The sequence below is a fragment of the Pseudorca crassidens genome, chromosome 16 (assembly GCF_039906515.1).
Source record: "Pseudorca crassidens isolate mPseCra1 chromosome 16, mPseCra1.hap1, whole genome shotgun sequence".
Classification (NCBI taxonomy): Eukaryota; Metazoa; Chordata; class Mammalia; order Artiodactyla; family Delphinidae; genus Pseudorca; species Pseudorca crassidens.
This window is the reverse complement of record NC_090311.1, coordinates 60,676,223-60,696,598: the sequence shown is the minus strand read 5'-3', so window position 1 is coordinate 60,696,598 and position 20,376 is coordinate 60,676,223. Positions and strand designations below refer to the sequence as shown.

At 43.0% G+C, this 20,376-nt stretch overlaps 1 protein-coding gene across 1 annotated transcript in view; it reads left to right on the top strand.

Moving 5' to 3' along the window:
- CDH23 (cadherin related 23) overlaps positions 1–20,376 on the top strand; it is a 393,201-nt gene that overhangs the window by 249,899 nt on the left and 122,926 nt on the right. Inside the window, exons 14-16 of the mRNA XM_067710644.1 lie at positions 15,599–15,836; positions 17,242–17,347; positions 18,948–19,075. Of these exons, the coding sequence (XP_067566745.1) occupies positions 15,599–15,836; positions 17,242–17,347; positions 18,948–19,075 (472 nt within the window). The remainder of the gene's footprint in view (positions 1–15,598; positions 15,837–17,241; positions 17,348–18,947; positions 19,076–20,376) is intronic.

Here is a 20,376-nt window from a genome sequence, read left to right as displayed (position 1 = left end):
TCTTCCCTTTCTTGGCTATCATAAATAGTGCTGCAGTGAACATTGGGGTGCATGTATCTTTTCGAATTATGGGTTTCTCCACATATATACCCAGGAGTAGGATTGCTGGATCATATGGTAGCTCTATTTTTATTTTTTCAAAGAACCTCCATGTAGTTCTCCATAGTGGTTGTACAAATTTGCATTCCCACCAGCAGTGTAGGAGCATTCCCTTTTCTCCATGCCCTCTCCAGCATTTATTGTTTTTAGACTTTTTGATGATGGCCATTCTGATGGGGGTGAGGTTTTACCTCATTGTAGTTTTGATTTCCATTTCTCTAATAATTAGCAGTGTTGAGCATCTTTTCATGTGCCTTTTGGCCATCTGTATGTCTTCTTTGGAGAAATGTCTGTTTAATCTGCTCATTTTTTGATTGAGTTGTCTGGTTGTTTGCTTGTTTGTTTTTGGATATTGAGCTGCATGAGCTGTTTGTAGATTTTGGAGATTAATCCCTTGTCAGTTGCATCATTTGCAAATATTTTCTCCCATTCAGTGGGTTGTCTTTTCATTTTGTTTATGGTTTCTTTTGCTGTGCCAAAGTTTTGAGTTTAATTATGTCGCATTTGTTTACTTTTGTTTTTATTTCCATTACTCTAGGAGATGGATTGAAAAAGAAATTGCGATTTATGTCAAAGAGTGTTCTGCCTGTGTTTCCAAGAGGTTTATAGTATCTGTCCTTACACTTGGGTCTTTAATCCATTTTGAGTTTATTTTTGTGTATGGTGTTAAAGGATGTTTTAATTTCATTCTTTTGCACATAGTTTTCCAGTTTTCCCAGCACCATTTGTTGAAGAGACTGTCTTTTCTCCATTGTATATTCTTGCGTCCTTTGTCATAGATTAATTGACCTTAGGTGTGTGGGTTTATTTCTGGGCTTTATATCTTGTTTCATTGATCTATATTTCTGTTTTTGTGCCAGTAGCATACTGTTTAGATGATTTCAGCTTTGTAGTATAGTCCAAAGTCAGGGAGCCTGATTCTTCCAGCTCCATTTTTCTTTCTCAGCATTGTTTTGGCTATTAAGGGTCTTTTGTGTTTCCATGCAAATTAAAAATTTTTTTGTTCTAGACCTGTGAAAAAATGCCATTGGTAATTTGATAGGGATTGCACTGAATCTGTAGATTGCCTTGGATATTATAGTCATTTTGAAAATATTGATTCTTCCAAACCAAGAATATGGTATACCTTTCCATCTGTTTGTGTCATCTTTGATTTCTTTCATCAGTGTCTTATAGTTTTCAGAGTACAGGTCTTTGCCTCCTTAGGTGGGTTTATTCCTAAGTATTTTATTCATTTTGATGTGATGGTAAATGGGATTGTTTCTTTAATTTCTCTTCTGATCTTTCATTGTTAGTGTATAGGAATGTAAGAGATTTCTGTGTATTAATTTTGTATCCTGCAACTTTACCAAATTCATTGATGAGCTCTAGTAGTTTTCTGGTAGCATTTTTAGGATTTTCTATGTATAATGTCATCTGCAAACAGTGATGGTTTTACTTCTCCTTTCCCAATTTGGATTCCTTTATTTCTTTTTGTTCTCTGTTGTGGCCAGGAGTTCCAAAACTATGTTGAATAAAACTGGTGAGAGTGGACATCTTGTCTTGTTCCTGATCTTAGAGGAAGTGCTTTCAGCTTTTCACCATTGAGAATGATGTTAACTGTGGCTTGTCATATATGGCCTTTATTGTGTTCCCTCTATTCCCACTATCTGGAGAGTTTCTATAATAAACGGGTATTGAATTTGGTCAAAAGCTTTTTCTGCATCTATTGATATGATCATAAGGTTTTTATTCTTCAGTTTGTTGATGTGGTGTATCACACTGAATGATTTGCAGTTATTGAAAAGTCCTTTCATCCATGAGATAAATCCCACTTGATTATGGTGAATGATCCTTTTAATGTATTGTCAGATTTGTTTTGCTAGTATTTTGCTGAGAATTTTTACATTTATGTTCATTGGTGATATTGGACTGTAATTTTCTTTTTTTTTTTTTTTTTTGTGGTATCTTTGTCTGGTCTTGGTATCAGGGTGATGGTGGCCTTGTAGAAAGAGTTTGGGAATGTTCCTCCCTCTGCTATATTTTGGAAGAGTTTGAGAAGGATAGGTGTTAGCTCTTCTCTAAATGTTTGATAGAATTTGCCTGTGAAGCCATGTGGCCCTGGACTTTTGTTTGTTAGAAGTTTTTAAATCACAGGTTCAATTTCAGTACTTGTGACTGGTCTGTTCATATTTTCTATTTCTTCCTGGTTCAGTCTTGGGAGATTGTACCTTTCTAAGCATTTGTCCACTTCTTCTAGGTTGTCCATTTTATTGACATATAGTTGCTTATAGTAGTCTCTTATTATCCTTTGTATTTCTGAAGTCTGTTGTAACTTCTTTTTTATTACTAATTTTATTGATTTGAGCCTCTCCGTTTTTTTTTTTTTTTTTTTTTTTTTTTTGCCTCTCCGTTTTTATCTTGACGAGTCTGGCTAAAGGTTTATCAATTTTGTTTATCTTTTCAAAGAACCGGCTTTTAGTTTCATTGATCTTTTCTATTGTTTTCTTTGTCTCTATTTCACTTATTTCTGCTCTCATCTTTATGATTTCTTTTCTTCTACTAACTTTGGGTTTTATTTGTTCTTCTTTCTCTAGTTGCTTTAGCTGTAGGGTTAGGTTGTTTATTTGAGATTTTTCTTGTTTCCTGAGGTAAGATTTTATTGCTACAAACTTCCCACTTAGAACTGCTTTTGCTGTGTCCCATAGGTTTTGGATCATTGTGTTCTTTTGTCATTTGTCTGTAGGTATTTCTTTATTTCCTCTTCGATTTCTTCAGTGATCCATTGGTTGTTTGGTAATATATTGTTTAGCCTCCACGTGTTTATGTTTTTTACAGTTTTTTTTTCTTGTAATTGATTTCTAATGTCATAACATTGTGGTCTGAAAAGAGGCTTGATATGATTTCAATTTCCTTAAATTTACCAAGCCTTGTTTCATGGACCAGCATGTGACGTATCCTGAGAATGTTCCATGGGCACTTGAGAAGACTGTGTATTCTACTGCTTTTGGATGGAATGTTCTATAAATATCAAATAAGTCTATCTGGTCTAATGTGTCATTTAAGGCCCGTGGTTCCTTATTGATGTTCTGTCTGGATTATCTGTCCATTGATGTAAGTGGGGTGTTAAAGTCCCCTACTATTGTTATGTTACTGTCACTTTCTCCACTTGTGGCTGTTAGCGTTTGCCTTATATATTGAGGTCCTCCTATGTTGGGTGCATATATATTTACAATTGTTATGTCTTCTTCTCAGTCTTATCCCTTGATCATTATGTATTGTCCTTTTTTGTCTCTTTTAAGTCTTTATTTTAAAGTCTATTTTGTCTGATATGAGTATTGCTACTCCAGCTTTCTTTTGATTTCTATTTGGTGAAAGTGGGGTGTTAAGAGTCTCCTACCATGATTGTGTTACTGTTGATTTCCTTTTTTACGTTGGTTAGCATTTGCCTTCTGTATTGAGGTGCTCCTATGTTGGGTGCATAAATATTTACAATTGTTATATCATCTTCTTGGATTGATCCCTTGATCATTATGCTGTGTCCTCCTTTGTCTCCTGTAATAGTCTTTATTCTAAAGTCTATTTTGTCTGATATGAGAACTGCTACTCCAGCTTTCTTTTGATTTCCATTTGCATGGAATACCTTTTACCATCCCCTCACTGTCAGTCTGTATGTGTCCCTAGATCTGAAGTGGATCTCTTATACACAGCATATATCTGGGTCTTGTTTTTGTATCCATTCAGCCAGTCTGTGTCTTTTGGTTGGAGCATTTAATCTATTTACATTTAAGGTAATTATCAATAAGTATATTCTTATTGCCATTTTGTTAACTCTTTTGGATTTGTTTCTGTGGATTTCTTTTTGTTCCTTTCCTCATTTGTTCTCTTCTCTTGTGATTTGATGATTATCATTAGTTTCATGTTTGGATTGCTTTCTTTTGTGTGTGTGTTTGTGTGTGCGTGTGTATGTGCGTGTGTGTGTGTATCTATTGTAGACTTTTGGTTTGCAATTCCCATGAGGTTTTGATATAGCAGTCTATATATAAACGAGTTGCTGGCCTCTTAATTTCAAATGCATTTCCAGCATCCTGCATCTGTAGTCTCCTCTTCTCAACGAATGCTGGTTTTGATACATATTTGTGTGTGGATGATTTCTTACCTTTACTGTATGCTTGCCTTTACCGGTGAGCTTTCACATTCATAATTTTCTTGTTTCTAGTTGTGGCCTTTTCTTTTCTGCCTAAAGAAGTTCCCCTAGTATTTGTTGTAAAGCTGGTCTGGTGGTGCTGAATTCTCTCAGTTTTATTTTTTTTGCGGTACGCGGGCCTCTCACCGTTGTGGCCTCTCCCATTGCGGTGCGCAGGCTCAGCGGCCATGGCTCATGGGCCCAGCCGCTCCACGGCATGTGGGATCTTCCCGGACCGGGGCATGAACCCGTGTCCCCTGTATCGGCAGGCGGACTCTCAACCACTGCGCCACCAGGGAAGCCCTTTTAGTTTTTACTTATCTGTAAAGATTTTGATTTATCCATCAAATCTATTTTTTTTAAGATTTTTTTTTTTATATGGACCATTTTTAAAGTCTTTATTGGATTTGTTACAAAATTGCTTCTGCTGTTTGTTTTGGTTCTTTGGCCCCGAGGCATGTGGGATCTTAGCTCCCCGACCAGAGATTGAACCTGCAACCCCTGCACTGGAAGGCAAAGTCTTAACCACTGGACCACCAGGGAAGTCCCTCCCCATCTAATCTTAATGAGAGCCTTGCTGTGTAGGGTATTCTTGGTTGTAGGTTCTTCCCTTTCATCACTTTAAATATATCACGCCACTCCTTTCTGGCCTGCAGAATTGCTGCTGAGCAATCAGCTGATAAACTTATGGGAGTTCCCTTGTGTGTTATTTGTTGCTTTTCTCTTGTTACTTTTAATATTTTTTCTTTGTCTTTAGTTTTTGTCATTTTTAATATTTACTTTTAATATTTTTTCTTTGTCTTTAGTTTTTGTCATTTTGATTACTCTGTGTCTTGGCATGTTCCTCCTTGGGTTTATCCTGCCAGGGACTCTCCATGCTTCCTGGACTCAGGTGCCTATTTCCTTCCCCATGTTAGAGAAGTTTGCAGCTATTATCTATTCACATATTTTCTCAGGTCCTTTCTCTCTCTTCTTCTTCTCTGGGACCCCTATAATGCAAACGTTGGTGCATTTAATGTTGTCCCAGAGGTCTCTTAGACTGTCTTCATTTCTTTTCATTCTTTTTTCTTTATTCTGTTCTGTGGCAGTGATTTCCACCATTCTGTCTTCCAGGTCACTTATCAGTTTTCTGCCTCCGTTACTCTGCTATTGATTCCTTCTAGTGTATTTTTCATTTCATTTATTGTATTCATCTCTGTTTGTTTGTTCTGTAGTTCTTCTAGGTCTTTGTTAAATATTTCTTGTGTCTTTTTGATCTGTGCCGCCATTCTTTTTCTGAGATCTTGGAACATCTTTACTATCATTTCTCTGAATTCTTTTTTGAGTAGATTGCCTATCTCCTCTTCACTTAGTTGTTCTTCTGGGGTTTTGTGTTTTTCCTTCTGGAAACATATTCTTCTGCTGTCTTATTTTGTCTAACTTGCTATGATTACGGTTTCCGTCCCGCAGGCTGCGGTGCTGTAGTTCTTCTTGCTTCTGCTTTCTGCACCCTGGTGGATGAGGCATTCTGAGAGGCTTGTGCAGGTTTCCTGGTGGGAGCTACTGGTTCCTGCCCACTGGCAGGTGGAGCTGGATCTTGTCCCTCTGATGGGCAGAGCTTTGTCAGCGGTTGTGTTTAGCAGGCAGTTTTGTGGTCAGGAAGACTTTCAGGAGCCCGTCTGTTGATGGGTAAGGCTGTTTTCCCTCCTTGTTTGTTTTTTGGTCTGAGACATCCCAGCACTGGAGCCTACAGGCTGTTGGTTGGGGCCAGGTCTTTGTGAGAAAATGGCCACCTCCAGGAGGGCTTATGCCAATAAATACTCACCAGAACTGTGGCTTCCCATGTCTTTGTCCATGCAGTAAGCCACAACTGCCCCCACATTTGCAGTAGACGTGCCAATACCAGCAGGTAGGTGTGGTCCAGGCTCTTATGAGGTCACTGCTTTTTTCCTGGGTCCTGGTGTGCACAAGACCTTGTGTGCGCACTCCACAAGTGGAGTTTCTGTTTCCCCCAGTCCTTTGGAATTTCTGTGATCAAACCCTGCTGGTCTTCAAAGCCAGATTCTCTGGGGGCTCCCCCTCCCATTGCTAGACCCTCAGGCTGGGAACCCTGATGTGGGGCTCAGAACTTTCACTCCTGTGGGAGAATTTCTGTGATATAATTATTTTACAGTTTATGGGCTGCCCACCCAGTGGGTATGGGATTTGATTTTTTCATGATTGCACCCCTCATATCATCTCGTTATGGTTTCTTCTTTGTTTCTGGATGTAGGATATCTTTTTTGGTAGGTTCCAGCATTTTTTTTGTTGATGGGTATTCAGTAGTTAGTTGTGATTTTGGTCTTTTCATAAGAAGAGGTCAGGTCACGTCCTTCTACTCTGCCATCTTGTCTCCCAACAAGAACATTTTTTTTCCTTTCCTTTGTGCTTCATCTAGTTTCACTTGCTCATAGGGTACCACAGACAGAGGCCTCCACCCAGCACTTCAGGCCAGAATTCCTCTGATCTATGTGTTTGCTTTTATGCCACTACCATACTGTTTTGATTCCTATAACTTTGTGATATAGTTTGAAATCAGGGAGCATGATGCTTTATTCTTCTTTCTCAAGATTAGTTTGGCTACTGGGGGTCTGTTATGGTTCCACACAAAGTTTAGGATTGTTTGTTCTATTTCTGTGAAAAATGCCGTTGGAATTTTGATAGAGACTGCACTGAATCTGCAGATTGCTTTAGGTAGTATGGAAATTTTAGCAATATTAATTCTTCCAATCCATGAACATGGAATATCTTTCCATTTATTGGTCTTTTTCAATTTCTTTTATCAATGTCGTATTCTTCAGTGTGCAGGTCTTTCACCTCCTTGGTTAAATTTATTCCTGGGTAGTATTTTATTGTTTTTTGATGCAACTGTAAATGGGATTTTTTTCTTAATTTTTCTTTCTGATAGTTCATTCTTAGTGTGTAGAAATGAAACAGATTTTTGTATATTGATTTTGTATACTGCAACTTTACCAAATTCCTTTTATTCTAACAGTTTTTTTGGTGGAGTCTTGGGGTTTCTTTATATAATATCATGTCATCTGCAAGTAGTAACAATTTTACTTCTTTTCAGATTTGAATGGCTTTTTTTTCTTGCTTAATTGTTCTAGCTAGGACTTCCAGTACTACGTTGAATAAAAGTGGTGAGAGTGGGCATCATTGTCTTGTTCTGATCTTAGAGATAAAGCTTTCAAATTTTCAGCATTGAGTATAATGCTAGCTTTGGGCTTGTCACATATGGCTTTTATTATCCTGAGGTACTTTCCCTCTATACCCAGTTTGTTGAGAATTGTTATCATAAATGGATATTGAAATTTGTCACATGCTTATTCTGTATTTATTGAAATGATCATATGATATTATCTTTCACTGTGTTAATGTAGTGGGTCACACTGATTTGCAGATGTTGAACCATCTTTGCATCCCTGGAATAAATCCCACTTGATCATGATATATGATCCTCTTAATGTTCTGTTGAGTTTGGTTTGCTAATATTTTGTGAAGTTTTTACATCTTTGTCCATCAGGGATATTGGCCTATAATTTTCTTTTCTTGTGTTGTCCTTGTCTGGTTTTGGTATCAGGGTAATGCTGGAATCATAAAATGAGTTTGGAAGTACTCCTTACTCTTCAGTTTTTGGGAAGAGTTTGAGAAGGATTGGAATTGATTGTTCTTTAAATTTTTGATAGAATTCACCAGTGAAGCCACCTGGTCTTGGACTTTTGTTTGGGGGAGATTTTTTTTTAAACATATTTATTGGAGTATGATTGCTTTACAATGGTGTGTTAGTTTCTGCTTTATAACAAAGTGAATCAGTTAGACATATACATATATCCCCATATCTCTTCCCCCTTGCGTCTCCCTCGCTCCCACCCTCCCTATCCCACCCCTCTCGGTGGTCACAAAGCACCAAGCTGATATCCCTGTGCTATGCAGCTGCTTCCCACTAGCTATCTATTTTACATTTGGTAGTGTATATATGTCCATGCCACTCTCTCACTTTGTCCCAACTTACCCTTCCCCCTCCCCATATCCTCAGGTCCATTCTCTAGTAGGTCTGTGTCTTTATTCCTGTCTTGCACCTAGGTTCTTCATGACTATTTATTTTTTGATTTTTAGGTTCCATATATATGTGTTAGAATATGGTATTTGTTTTTCTCTTTCTGACTTACTTCACTCTGTATGACAGACTCTAGGTCCATCCACCTCACTACAAATAACTCAATTTCGTTTCTTTTTATGGCTGAGTAATATTCCATTGTATATATGTGCCACATCTTCTTTATCCATTCATCTGTCAATTGACACTAGGTTGCTTACATGTCCTGGCTATTGTAAACAGAGCTGCAGTGAATATTGTGGTACATGATTCTTTTTGAATTATGGTTTCTCAGGGTATATGCCCAGTAGTGGGATTGCTGGGTCATATGATATTTCTATTTTTAGTTTTTTAGGGAACCTTCATACTGTTCTCCATAGTGGCTCTATCAATTTACATTCCCACTAACACTGCAAGAGGGTTCCCTTTTCTCCACACCCTCTCCAGCATTTATTGCTTGTAGATTTTTTGATGATGGCCATTCTGACTGGTGTGAGATGATATCTCATTGTAGTTTTGATTTGCACTTCTCTAATGATTAATGATGTTGAGCATCCTTTCATGTGTTTGTTGGCAATCTGTATATCTTCTTTGGAGAAATGTCTATTTAGGTCTTCTGCCCATTTGTGGATTGGGTTGTTTGTTTGTTTTTTTTTTGATATTGAGCTGCATGTAAATTTTGGAGATTAATCTTTTGTCAGTTGCTTCATTTGCAAATATTTTCTCCCATTCTGAGGGCCGTCTTTTTGTCTTGTTTATGGTTTCCTTTGCTGTGCAAAAGCTTTTAAGTTTCATTAGGTCCCATTTGTTTATTTTTGTTTTTATTTCCATTTCTCTAGGAGGTGTGTCAAAAAGGATCTTGCTGTGATTTATGTCATGGAGTGTTCTTCCTATGTTTTCCTCTAAGAGTTTTATAGTGTCTGGCCTTACATTTAGGTCTTTAATCCATTTTGAGTTTACTTTTGTGTATGGTGTTAGGGAGTGTTCTAATTTCATTCTTTTACATGTAGCTGTCCAGTTTTCCCAGCACCACTTTTTGAAGAGGCTGTCTTTTCTCCACTGTATATTCTTGCCTCCTTTATCAAAGATAAGGTGACCATATGTGCGTGGGTTTATCTCTGGGCTTTCTAACCTTTTCCATTGATCTATCTTTCTGGTTTTGTGCCAGTACCATACTGTCTTGATTACTTTAGCTTTGTAGTATAGTCTGAAGTCTGGGAGCCTGATTCCTCCAGCTCCATTTCTCTTTGTCAAGATTGCTTTGGCTATTCGGGTCTTTTGTATTTCCATACAAATTGTGAAATTTTTAGTTCTAGTTCTGTGAAAAATGCCATTGGTAATTTGGTAGGTATTGCATTGTATCTGTAGATTGCTTTGGGTAGTATAGTCATTTTCACAATGTTGATTGTTCCAGTCCAAGAACATGGTATATCTCACCATCTACTTGTATCATCTTTAATTTCTTTCATCAGTGTCTTATAGTTTTCTGCATACAAGTCTTTTGTCTCCTTAGGTAGGTTTATTCTTAGGTATTTTATTCTTTTTGTTGCAATGGTAAATGGGAGTGGTTACTTAATTTCACTTTCATATTTTTCATCATTAGTGTATAGGAATGCAAGAGATTTCTGTGCATTAATTTTGTATCCTGCTACTTTACCAAATTCATTGATTAGTTCTAGTAGTTTTCTGGTAGCATCTTTAGGATTCTCTATGTATAGTATAATGTCATCTGCAAACAGTGACAGCTTTACTTCTTCTTTTCCAATTTGGATTCCTTTTATTTCCTTTTCTTCTCTGATTGCTGTGGCTAAAACTTCCAAAACTTTGTTGAATAATAGTGGTGAGAGTGGACAACCTTGTCTTGTTCCTGATTTTAGTGGAAATGGTTTCAGTTTTTCACCATTGAGAATGATGTTGGCTGTGGGTTTGTCATATATGGCCTTTATTATGTTGATGTAAGTTCTCTCTATGCCTACTTTCTGGAGGGTTTTTATCATAAATGGGTGTTGAATTTTGTCAAAAGCTTTCTCTGCATCTATAGAGATGATCATATGGTTTTTCTTCTTCAGTTTGTTAATATGGTGTATCACATTGATTGATTTGTGTATATTGAAGAATCCTTGCATTCCTGGGATAAACCCCACTTGATCATGGTGTATGATCCTTTAATGTGCTGTTGGATTCTGTTTGCTAGTATTTTGTTGAGGATTTTTGCATCATTGTTCATCGGTGATATTGGCCTACAGTGTTCTTTCTTTGTGGCATCTTTGTCTGGTTTTGGTATCAGGGTGATGGTGGCCTCATACAATGAGTTTGGGGGTGTTCCTCCCTCTGCTATATTTTGGAAGAGTTTGAGAAGGGTAGGTGTTAGCTCTTCTCTAAATGTTTGATGGAATTCTCCTGTGAAGCCCTCTGGTCCTGGGCTTTTGTTTGTTGGAAGATTTTAAATCACAGTTTCAATTTCAGTGCTTGTGATTGGTCTGTTCATATTTTCTGTTTCTTCCTGATTCAGTTTTGGCAGGTTGTGCTTTTCTCAGAATTTGTCCATTTCTTCCAGGTTGTCCATTTTATTGGCATAGAGTTCCTTGTAGTAATCTCTCATGATCCTTTGTATTTCTGCAGTGTCAGTTGTTACTTCTCCTTTTTCATTTCTAATTCTATTGATTTGAGTCTTCTCCCTTTTTTTCTTAATGAGTCTGGCTAAGTGGTTTATCAATTTTGTTTATCTTCTCAAAGAACCAGCTTTTAGTTTTATTGATCTTTGCTATCATTTCCTTCATTTCTTTTTCATTTATTTCTGATCTGATATTTATGATTTCTTTCCTTTTGCTAACTTTGCAGTTTTGTTGTTCTTCTTTCTCTAATTGCTTTAGGTGTAAGGTTAGGTTTTTTATTTGAGATTTTTCTTGTTTCTTAAGGTAGGATTGTATTGCTATAAACTTCCCTCTTAGAAGTGCTTTTGCTTCATCTTGTAGGTTTTGGGTCGTTGTGTTTTCATTGTCATTTGTTTCTCTGTTTTTTTTGATTTCCTCTTTGATTTCTTCAGTAACCTCTTGGTTATTAAGTAGTGTATTGTTTAGCGTCCCTGTGTTTGTATTTTTTACAGAATTTTTCCTGTAATTGATATCTAGTCTCACAGCGTTGTTGTCAGAAAAGATACTTGATATGATTTGTTTTCTTAAATTTACCAAGGCTCGATTTGTGACCCAAGATATGATCTATCCTGGAGAATGTTCCATGAGCACTTGAGAAGAAAGTGTATTCTGTTGTTTTTGAATGGAATGTCCTATAAATATCAATTAAGTCCATCTTGTTTAATGTATCATTTAAAGCTTGTGTTTCCTTATTTATTTTCATTTTGGATGATCTGTCCATTGGTGAAAGTGGGGTGTTAAAGTCCCCTACTATGACTGTGTTACTGTCGATTTCCCCTTTTGTGGCTCTTAGTATTTGCCTTATGTATTGAGGTGCTCCTATGTTGGGTGCATAAATATTTACAGTTGTTATATCTTCTTGTTTGATTGATCCCTTGATCATTATGTAGTGTCCTTTTTTGCCTCTTGTAATAGTCTTTGTTTTAAAGTCTATTTTGTCTGATATGAGAATTACTACTCCAGCTTTCTTTTGATTTCCATTTGCATGGAATATCTTTTTCCATCCCCTCACTTTCAGTCTGTATGTGTCCCTAGGTCTGAAGTGGGTCTCTTGTAGCCAGCATATATACGGGTCTTGTTTTTGTATCCATTCAGCCAGTCTATGTCTTTTGGTTGGAGCATTTAATCCATTTACGTTTAAGGTAATTATTGATATGTATGTTCCTATTATCATTTTCTTAATTGTTTTGCGTTTGTTATTGTAGGTCTTTTCCTTCTCTTGTGTTTCCTGCCTAGAGAAGTTCCTTTAGCATTTGTTGTAAAACTGGTTTGGTGGTGCTGAATTCTCTTAGCTTTTGCTCCGTCAAATGTGAATGAGATCCTTGCTGGGTAGAGTAATCTTGGTTGTAGGTTTTTCCCCTTCATCACTTTAAATATGTCCTGCCACTCTCTTCTGGCTTGCAGAGTTTCTGCTGAAAGATCAGCTGTTAACGTTATGGGGATTCCCTTGTATGTTATTTGTTGTTTTTCCCTTGCTGCTTTTAATACTTTTTCTCTGTATTTAATTTTTGATAATTTGATTAATATGTGTCTTGGTGCATTTCTCCTTGGATTTATCCTGTATGGAACTCTCTGTGCTTCCTGGAGTTGATTAACTATTTCCTTTCCCATATTAGGGAAGTTTTCCACTATAATCTCTTCCAATATTTTCTCAGTCCCTTTTTTTCTTTTCTTCTTCTGGGACAGCTATAATTCAAATATTAATGCGTTTAATGGTGTCCCAGAGTTCTCTGAGACTGTCCTCAATTCTTTTCATTGTTTTTTCTTTATTCTGCTCTGCAGTAGTTATTTCCACTATTTTATCTTCCAGGTCACTTATCTGTTCTTCTGCTTCAGTTATTCTGCTATTGATCCCTTTTGGCGAATATTTAATTTCATTTTTTGTGTTGTTCATCATTGTTTGTTTGCTCTTTAGTTCTTCTAGGTCCTTGTTAAACGTTTCTTGTATTTTCTCCATTCTATTTCCAAGATTTGGGATCATCTTTACTATCATTATTCTGAATTATTTTTCAGGTAGACTGCCTATTTCTTCTTCATTAGTTTGGTCTGGTGGGTTTTTACCTTGCTCCTTCATCTGCTGTGTGTTTCTCTGTCTTCTCATTTTGCTTAACTTATTGTGTTAGGGGTCTCCTTTTCACAGACTGCAAGTTAGTAGTTCCCATTGTTTTTGATTTCTGCCCCCAGTGGCTAAGGTTGGTTCAGTGGGTGGTGTAGGCTTCCTGGTGGAGGGGACTAGTGCCTGTGTTCTGGTGGATGAGGTTGGATGTTGTCTTTCTGGTGAGCAGGTCCACGTCTGGTGGTGTGTTTTCGGGTGTCTGTGGCCTTATTATGGTTTTAGGCATCCTCTTTGCTAATGGGTGGGGTTGTGTTCCTGTCTTTCTAGTTGTTTGGCATGGGGTGTCCAACACTGGAGTTTGCTGGTCATTGAGTGGAGCTGGGTCTTGGCGTTAAGATGGAGGTCTGTGGGGGGTTTTCGCCGTTTGATATTACGTGGAGCTGGGAGGTCTCTTGTGGACCAATGTCCTGAACTTGGCTCTCCCACCTTAGAGGTGCAGCCCTGACACCTGGCTGGAGCACCAAGAGCCTGTCATCCACACGGCTCAGAATAAAAGGGAGAAAAGAAAGAAAGAAAGAAGATAAAATAAAATAAAATTAAGAAGTTATTAAAAATAAAAAGTAATTATTAAAAAAATTTTAAGTAATAAAAAAGAGAGCAACCAAACCAGAAAACAAATCCACCAATGATAAATAACAAGTGCTAGAAACTATACTAAAACAAACAAACAAAAAATCGGACAGACTGAACCCTAGGACAAATGGTAAAAGCAAAGCTATACAGACAAAATCACACACAGAAGCATACACATACACACTCACAAACTGAGAAAAAGGGGAAAAAAATATATATATATATCGTTGCTCCCAAAGTCCACCTCCTCAATTTGGGATGATTCGTTGTCTTTTCAGGTATTCCACAGATGCAGGGTACATAAAGTTGATGGTGGAGATTTAATCCGCTGCTCCTGAGGCTGCTGGGAGAGATTTCCCTTTCTTTTCTTTGTTCGCACAGCTCCTGGGGTTCAGCTTTGGATTTGGACCCGCCACTGCGTGTAGGCCGCCTGAGGGCGTCTGTTCCCGCCCAGACAGGACGGGGTTAAAGGAGCCGCTGACGGGGGCTCTGGCTCACTCAGGCCGGGGGGGGGGGGGGGGGGGGTGGGGAGGGAGGGGCACGGAGGGCGGGGCGAGCCTGCGGCGGCAGAGGCCAGCTTGACGTTGCACCAGCGTGAGGCGCGCTGTGTGTTCTCCCGGGGAAGTTGTCCCTGGATCCCGGGACCCTAGCAGTGGCGGGTTGCACAGGCTCCCCAGAAGGGGGTGTGGATAGTGACCTGTGCTCGCACACAGGCTTCTTGGTGGCGGCAGCAGCTGCCTTAGCATCTCATGCCCGTCTCTGGGGTCCGCGCTTTTAGCCGCGGCTCGCGCCCGTCTCTGGAGCGCCTTTAAACAGCGCTCTTAATCCCCTCTCCTCGCGCACCAGGAAACAAAGAGGCAAGAAAAAGTCTCTTGCCTCTTCGGCAGCTCCAGACCTTTTCCCGGGACGGTCGGCACTGATCCTCCGTGCGGGAATCTCACCGCTTTGCCCTCCGCACCCCTGTGGCTGCACTCTCCTCCGTGGCTCCGATGCTTCCCCCTCCGCTACCCGCAGTCACCGCCTGCGAAGGGGGGCTTCCTAGTGTGTGGAAACCTTTCCTCCTTCACAGCTCCCTCCCACTGGTGCAGGTCCCGTCCCTATCCTTTTGTCTCTGTTCATTCTTTTTTCTTTTGCCCTACCCAGGTACGTGGGGAGTTTCTTGCCTTTTGGGAGGTCTGAGGTCTTCTGCCAGCGTTCAGTAGGTGCTCTGTAGGAGTTGTAGATGTATTTCTGGTGTATCTGTGGGGAGGAAGGTGATCTCCGCGTCTTACTCTTCTGCCATCTTGAAGATCCTCCTGGGGGGAGATTTCTGATTACCGGTTCAATCCCCTTACTAGTAATCCGTGTGTTCAGATTTTATATTTCTTCATGATTCAGTCTTGGCAGGTTGTATGTTTCCAGGAATTTATTCGTTTTGTCTAGATTGTTCAGTTTGTTGGCATATAATTTTTCTTAATAGTCACTAGTGATCCTTTGTATGTCTGTGGTATCAGTTTTAAGAATTTCTGGCCATCACAGTTCTTCAACATCTAAATGTCTCCAGTAGGCAGAAACTCTTGTTCATAGCAAGAAGAGGGTCATTCTGCCTGTCTCCTCTTTGATTAAATCAACATACTCCTGCCCTTTTAGTACCTGACCACCACGCCACCCCGCATGTGGCACTGATCCCTGCCCACCACATCCTGCCCCACCTCGTGTTAAACTTAGCTCTTCTTCTTATTTAGGGAAAATGAAATAGAAGGCAGATTTCAGACGTCATTAATTTCTCTCTGTTTAGCACCTTGGACAAGGACAGGCTGGTACATGCAGGCCCTTTTCTGCAAGCTGCTTGAAACCAAGATGTCCTTTCCCTTCCTCCTTCCTGCCTGGCATAGGTTCTCTCTGGACAAGGACACGGGACTCATCATGCTGATTGCCAGGCTGGACTATGAACTCATCCAGCGCTTCACCTTGACAGTCATCGCCCGGGACGGGGGGGGTGAGGAAACCACAGGCCGGGTCAGGATCAACGTGTTGGACGTCAACGACAACGTGCCCACCTTCCAGAAGGACAGCTATGTGGGTGCCCTGAGAGAGAATGAGCCTTCCGTCACACAGCTGGTGCGGCTCCGGGTAAGATGCCGGGCTGCCCTTTGATCTGTCTGTTTACCTTGTCCTCCTCTCTCTGGTTTCCCCTTGACCGCCTGCTCAGGAAGCCACTGCAAGAAGTACTAAGTGCCCGTCCACAAAGAATTCTGCTCAGATCGGGGCTCACGATCTGTGTCAGGCCACCTCTGAGTGGTACTTCAGGTCCCTGGTTACTGAGTGAGGCTAGTGCGTGTCTCCATTCACCCCCCCATCTCCCTTGGTGAGTTCTGAGCAGGTCCCTGTGTAAGGCCCCCCATCCAAGCCCTTTAATGACTGCTTAGAATCAGATACTGCTGCAGCTGGAAGACACCAGAAACCATGGGTACAACCCAGTTCATGGAAGGGGAAACAGGAGGGGAGCAGCAGGCGCCATGAATTAGTAGAGGAGAGAGCCAGGACTAGAACTTGGGACTCTACGCTCCAAGCATCCTCCTGCAATGAGTCCCCACCGCGTGTTGGTGACCTCTGACCAGAAACTTCTTAATGTCCTCGTGCCCCTTCCCCACTCTGCCGACCCAGAATGACGGGACCCAGAGCCTCCATTTAGAACTTATTTCTGAAGGAGGCAGGGATGAAGGCGAGGTGGAGGAGGTGGGCACGGGGGATACACAGAAGACAGGACCACGTGCCCTCCGAACGTAGCCCTGGCTCCCTGGTGGACCCTGCCCTCCCTCACCGCCCGTGTCCTCTTACATGCAGAGTGGAGGGAGGCCCCTGGCGGCTCTCTAGGGTCAAAGACATCTGGAAAGAGCTAACTAATGCAGCCACCCCAGAGACAGTCAAGAGAAAGGAGGATCCCTGACCCAATTCCAAGTGCTACCTTCCCTTCTTGCATTCATGCAACGTGCATTTATTAGATGACCTACTGTGTTCCAAACACTGTGCTGGATTCCAGGTATCAGCTTCAGTCAGGAAGCAAAGTTCCCGCTTCCATGGAGCTGACAGGCAGGCAGAACGAGGAAGACAGAAATTAAACACGAAGTTCCAATCGGGAGGGGGGACGAATGGGGTGCCCAGCACAGGACCCTAACCCAGTCCAGAGGTCAGGGAAGGCCTCTGTGCATGAGGTGTTCCAGCTGGTACTGAGGGTGTAGGAGATGGCCGTGCCAGGTATGGTGGCGACCCTTTTCATCCTCTGGGTAAGGCTTGGCCTTCCTCTGTTCCCCCAGGCCTTCAGCCTGCCCTCTAGATTCCCCAGGTTACCTCCACACCCCAACATGAGGTATGTCTGCTGGGAGCCAGAGAGTAGCCTCCAGCTGAGGGACAAGGGGGGCCTGGATCACCCAGAAAAGGGGGCTCAGAGAGGGGCCAGCCCTCCCCTCCCACCTGCCCTCTTCTGGCCCCAGGGTCACTGAAAGCTCAAGGGCCCTGTCCGCCCTCTTCCTTCCAGGCAACAGATGAAGACTCTCCTCCCAACAACCAGATCACCTACAGCATAGTCAACGCCTCCGCCTTCGGCAGCTACTTCGACATCCGCGTGTATGAGGGCTATGCCGGTACGCGTGGGGCAGGGCTGAGGGCCCAGCCTGGGAGGGGGGTTGGCAGGTGGGGGCGGGGTTGCACATCACACCTGTCTCAGGAGGGAGCCCTTCTGTCTCCCGGACACCCTGGACCACTTGGGAAGCTGCCCCACGGCTCCCGTCGTCTGGAGCAGCACGTGGTATGGGGTCACCATTTCATAGGCTCAAGATCTGTGTCTCAGTTCAGCCAGATCTTTCTTTGAGTCTTAGGCCTGTGGCCAGTCAGGCATCTGAAGTTACCACAGTGTGTGGGGTTCCTATTCAGAAGGGCTGCTGGCCAGATCTGTGGCAGGGGACGAGGGGGAGGGGAGCCGGGTAGAGGCTTCTTAGCCAAGCTTCCCCATCCTTTGGGCATGCTGTGGCCACTTCCCAGATCTTCCGGGCTATGGCCTTTCCCTGCTTGGCCAGGCACAGTTCCGTACTCTGGACCTTGCCCTGCCTGCCGCGCTGTGAGTCCAGGAAGGGCATAGCAGCAACAACCTCAAGCTTCAAGATCCCAAGAGACCACCTGGTCTTTTTGTTGAAGCAACTGGGGCCCAGAGACGGGGCGTGACTTGCCCAAAGTCACACAGCAAAGCTGTCCAGGGAGGCCCTGGGATCTGGCTCTTGGTGGCTTTTCAGCACCTGCCTCCCCACCAGAATCCAACCTCCTTGAACTTCTTGACCCTCTCACCCCTTACAGGGGTCACTTCCATGTCTTTGAAGAGTCTTTTCCTTCTGCTGGGAAAGCCCTTCCTCCCTGTCCCTTTGCCCTGCTTCCCTTTAACCTCTGGCTTGCTTTAGGGCTCATTTGGACATCCTCTCCTCTGCGAAGCTTCCCTAATGCTTGGAGATGGTCTAGGTGTCCCCAAGGCAGAGCAGATGTGCACTGGGTGACTCTGAGTGCAGTGCTCACACCTCCTCCCACCCCACACCTGTGTCAGAGAAATGCTCTTGTTGAAGCTGCAGTCCTGGGTCTGGGTGCTACAGCCCGATGGTCTCTGTAAAGTCTGTGTCCCCCCTTTTAAAAACGTAACAGTCCCATGCCTCTGCCCACCCTCACACCTCACCACCTTCTCAGCTAGAGGAACCCTCCTTGGGTTTTCTATTACTAAAGCAACAATTTTGTTTCTGTTTTCCAAATAGAAAGTGGTGATTTAATATTGTGGTAATGCCTTTGCAGACTACCCGTGCCCCCCACTCCCAAGCCAATACATCTTCCCTCCCAAATTGAGAATCAATGGCCGAGCATGAAAGATATTCATGGTGAGAGTCCAGGCATGTGCAGTGTGCCTTTGGGGAAGACACTGAACCTCTCTGAGCCTGGTTTCCTCATCTGTAAAGTGGGGCTTACGTTACCACCCAAATAGTTACCACCTGCTGGACTCCACACTGTGCCTGGCACAGATCAGGCAGTCAGTAAACCTAAGTCAGGACCATGGGGCTCCGGGAGTTCAGAGGCAGGCAGGAGGGGAAAACAAGGCAGAGCTGGCTCAGCTGAGCCAGCCACACCCTCTCTGCCCAAAGGGGAGCCGTGGCTGGATGGACATGTAAAGTCTGCTCACAGAGGGCCTGGGGCCCTACCCTGTCATTTCAGTGATCAGCGTGAACCGCCCCCTGGATTATGAACAGATACCCAACGGGCTGATTTATCTGACGGTCATGGCCAAGGATGCTGGCAACCCGCCTCTGAACAGCACCGTCCCTGTCACCATCGAGGTGTTTGTAAGTACCCAGGGGTGCACTGGCCTTGCCCTTCCAGGATATGGGGTGGTGAGTGCTTCCCAGAGTATTGGGGCCCTGTCAGAACCCGCTGTCCCCACAGCTCAGAGAGTTACTCAGCAGACTGTCCCCAAGGCTGTCCGCTAGCAAACCGCCTCGCAGCTCAGCCATGGAAGGCACAGGGCCCTGGGACCCAAGAAGAGCCCAGTGGTCCTGCTCTAACTTCATTCAGGGACCTCAGGACACCCTCTGAGTGGGAACAGGAGCTGGGGCTCAAGCAGGGAGGAAATGTCATTGATTCCTTCATTTATAGCCATATTCGGTGAAGTTCAAGGGAATTGCTGGAAGGTCATCTTCTCTGTCTCTCTCTCTGGTCCCCTCTTTCTTCTTCACTTCCTTTTTCCATTCCTGTGAAGATCTAAAAGAGCCTGAAACCAAACCACAGCTTGTCTGACATGAATAGCAAGCACACCTTAGTGCTTTCCGTGTCTGAAATTATGTCGCTGAATCCAGCTCCACGCTGGTTCACTGACCCCATGCAGCTCCCCCAGCAATCCCGGGGATGCAGATCACGGTCTGACAGTAGCCCTGCCGCCCCGCAAGACACCCGCCCCCATCTCATAAAGGCTGCTGCCTGCGGAGAGGGTGAACACGTGTTGACGGAAGAGTTAGTGCATTACTGGCTCCAGAAGGATTCGATCAGATTGCCAGCTTAGGAGATACTCTGCGATTTGACAAACACTCAGCAAAATCTTGCCCAGAGCAGGTTGATGGATGACTTTCCTGTCCCAGCTGGCTTTGGTAACAGCCTCTGGTGCTGCCTTACTTCTGGCTTTAATGAGTCTCATCCTTGCAACCCAAGTCCAAGGCTCCAGGGCCAGCTCTGGACGGGGACCCCACTTGCTTACGGAATAGGACAGGGCAGTGATGGAAAAGTCGAGGGTGATTCCTGCGGGGAGCCCTGCAGCTTGGGCCTGTGGGAGCAGCATTTCGGGGTAGGAGAGGATGGAGAGTCTCTGCAGAACCAGGTCCAGTAATGGAAAGTCAGAGTCTGGGACCCTAGATCTAGCACTTCAGGCTCCAGGGAGTGGCCAGGAGATCCACAGAAGCCCAAACGCATGCCTGCCTTTAACCTGCAACGTCCCACCTTGAAATGCCGAGAGTGATAGCAGAGAAGCAGAGTACGCTCCCTGCTAATCCTGGACGAGTCCTGGTATTCGTCCCCGCATGGCCCCAACCCTGACCACACCCCCCAGACCCCCCCTAACCCTGGCCACACTTATAACCCTGACCGACGCCCACCC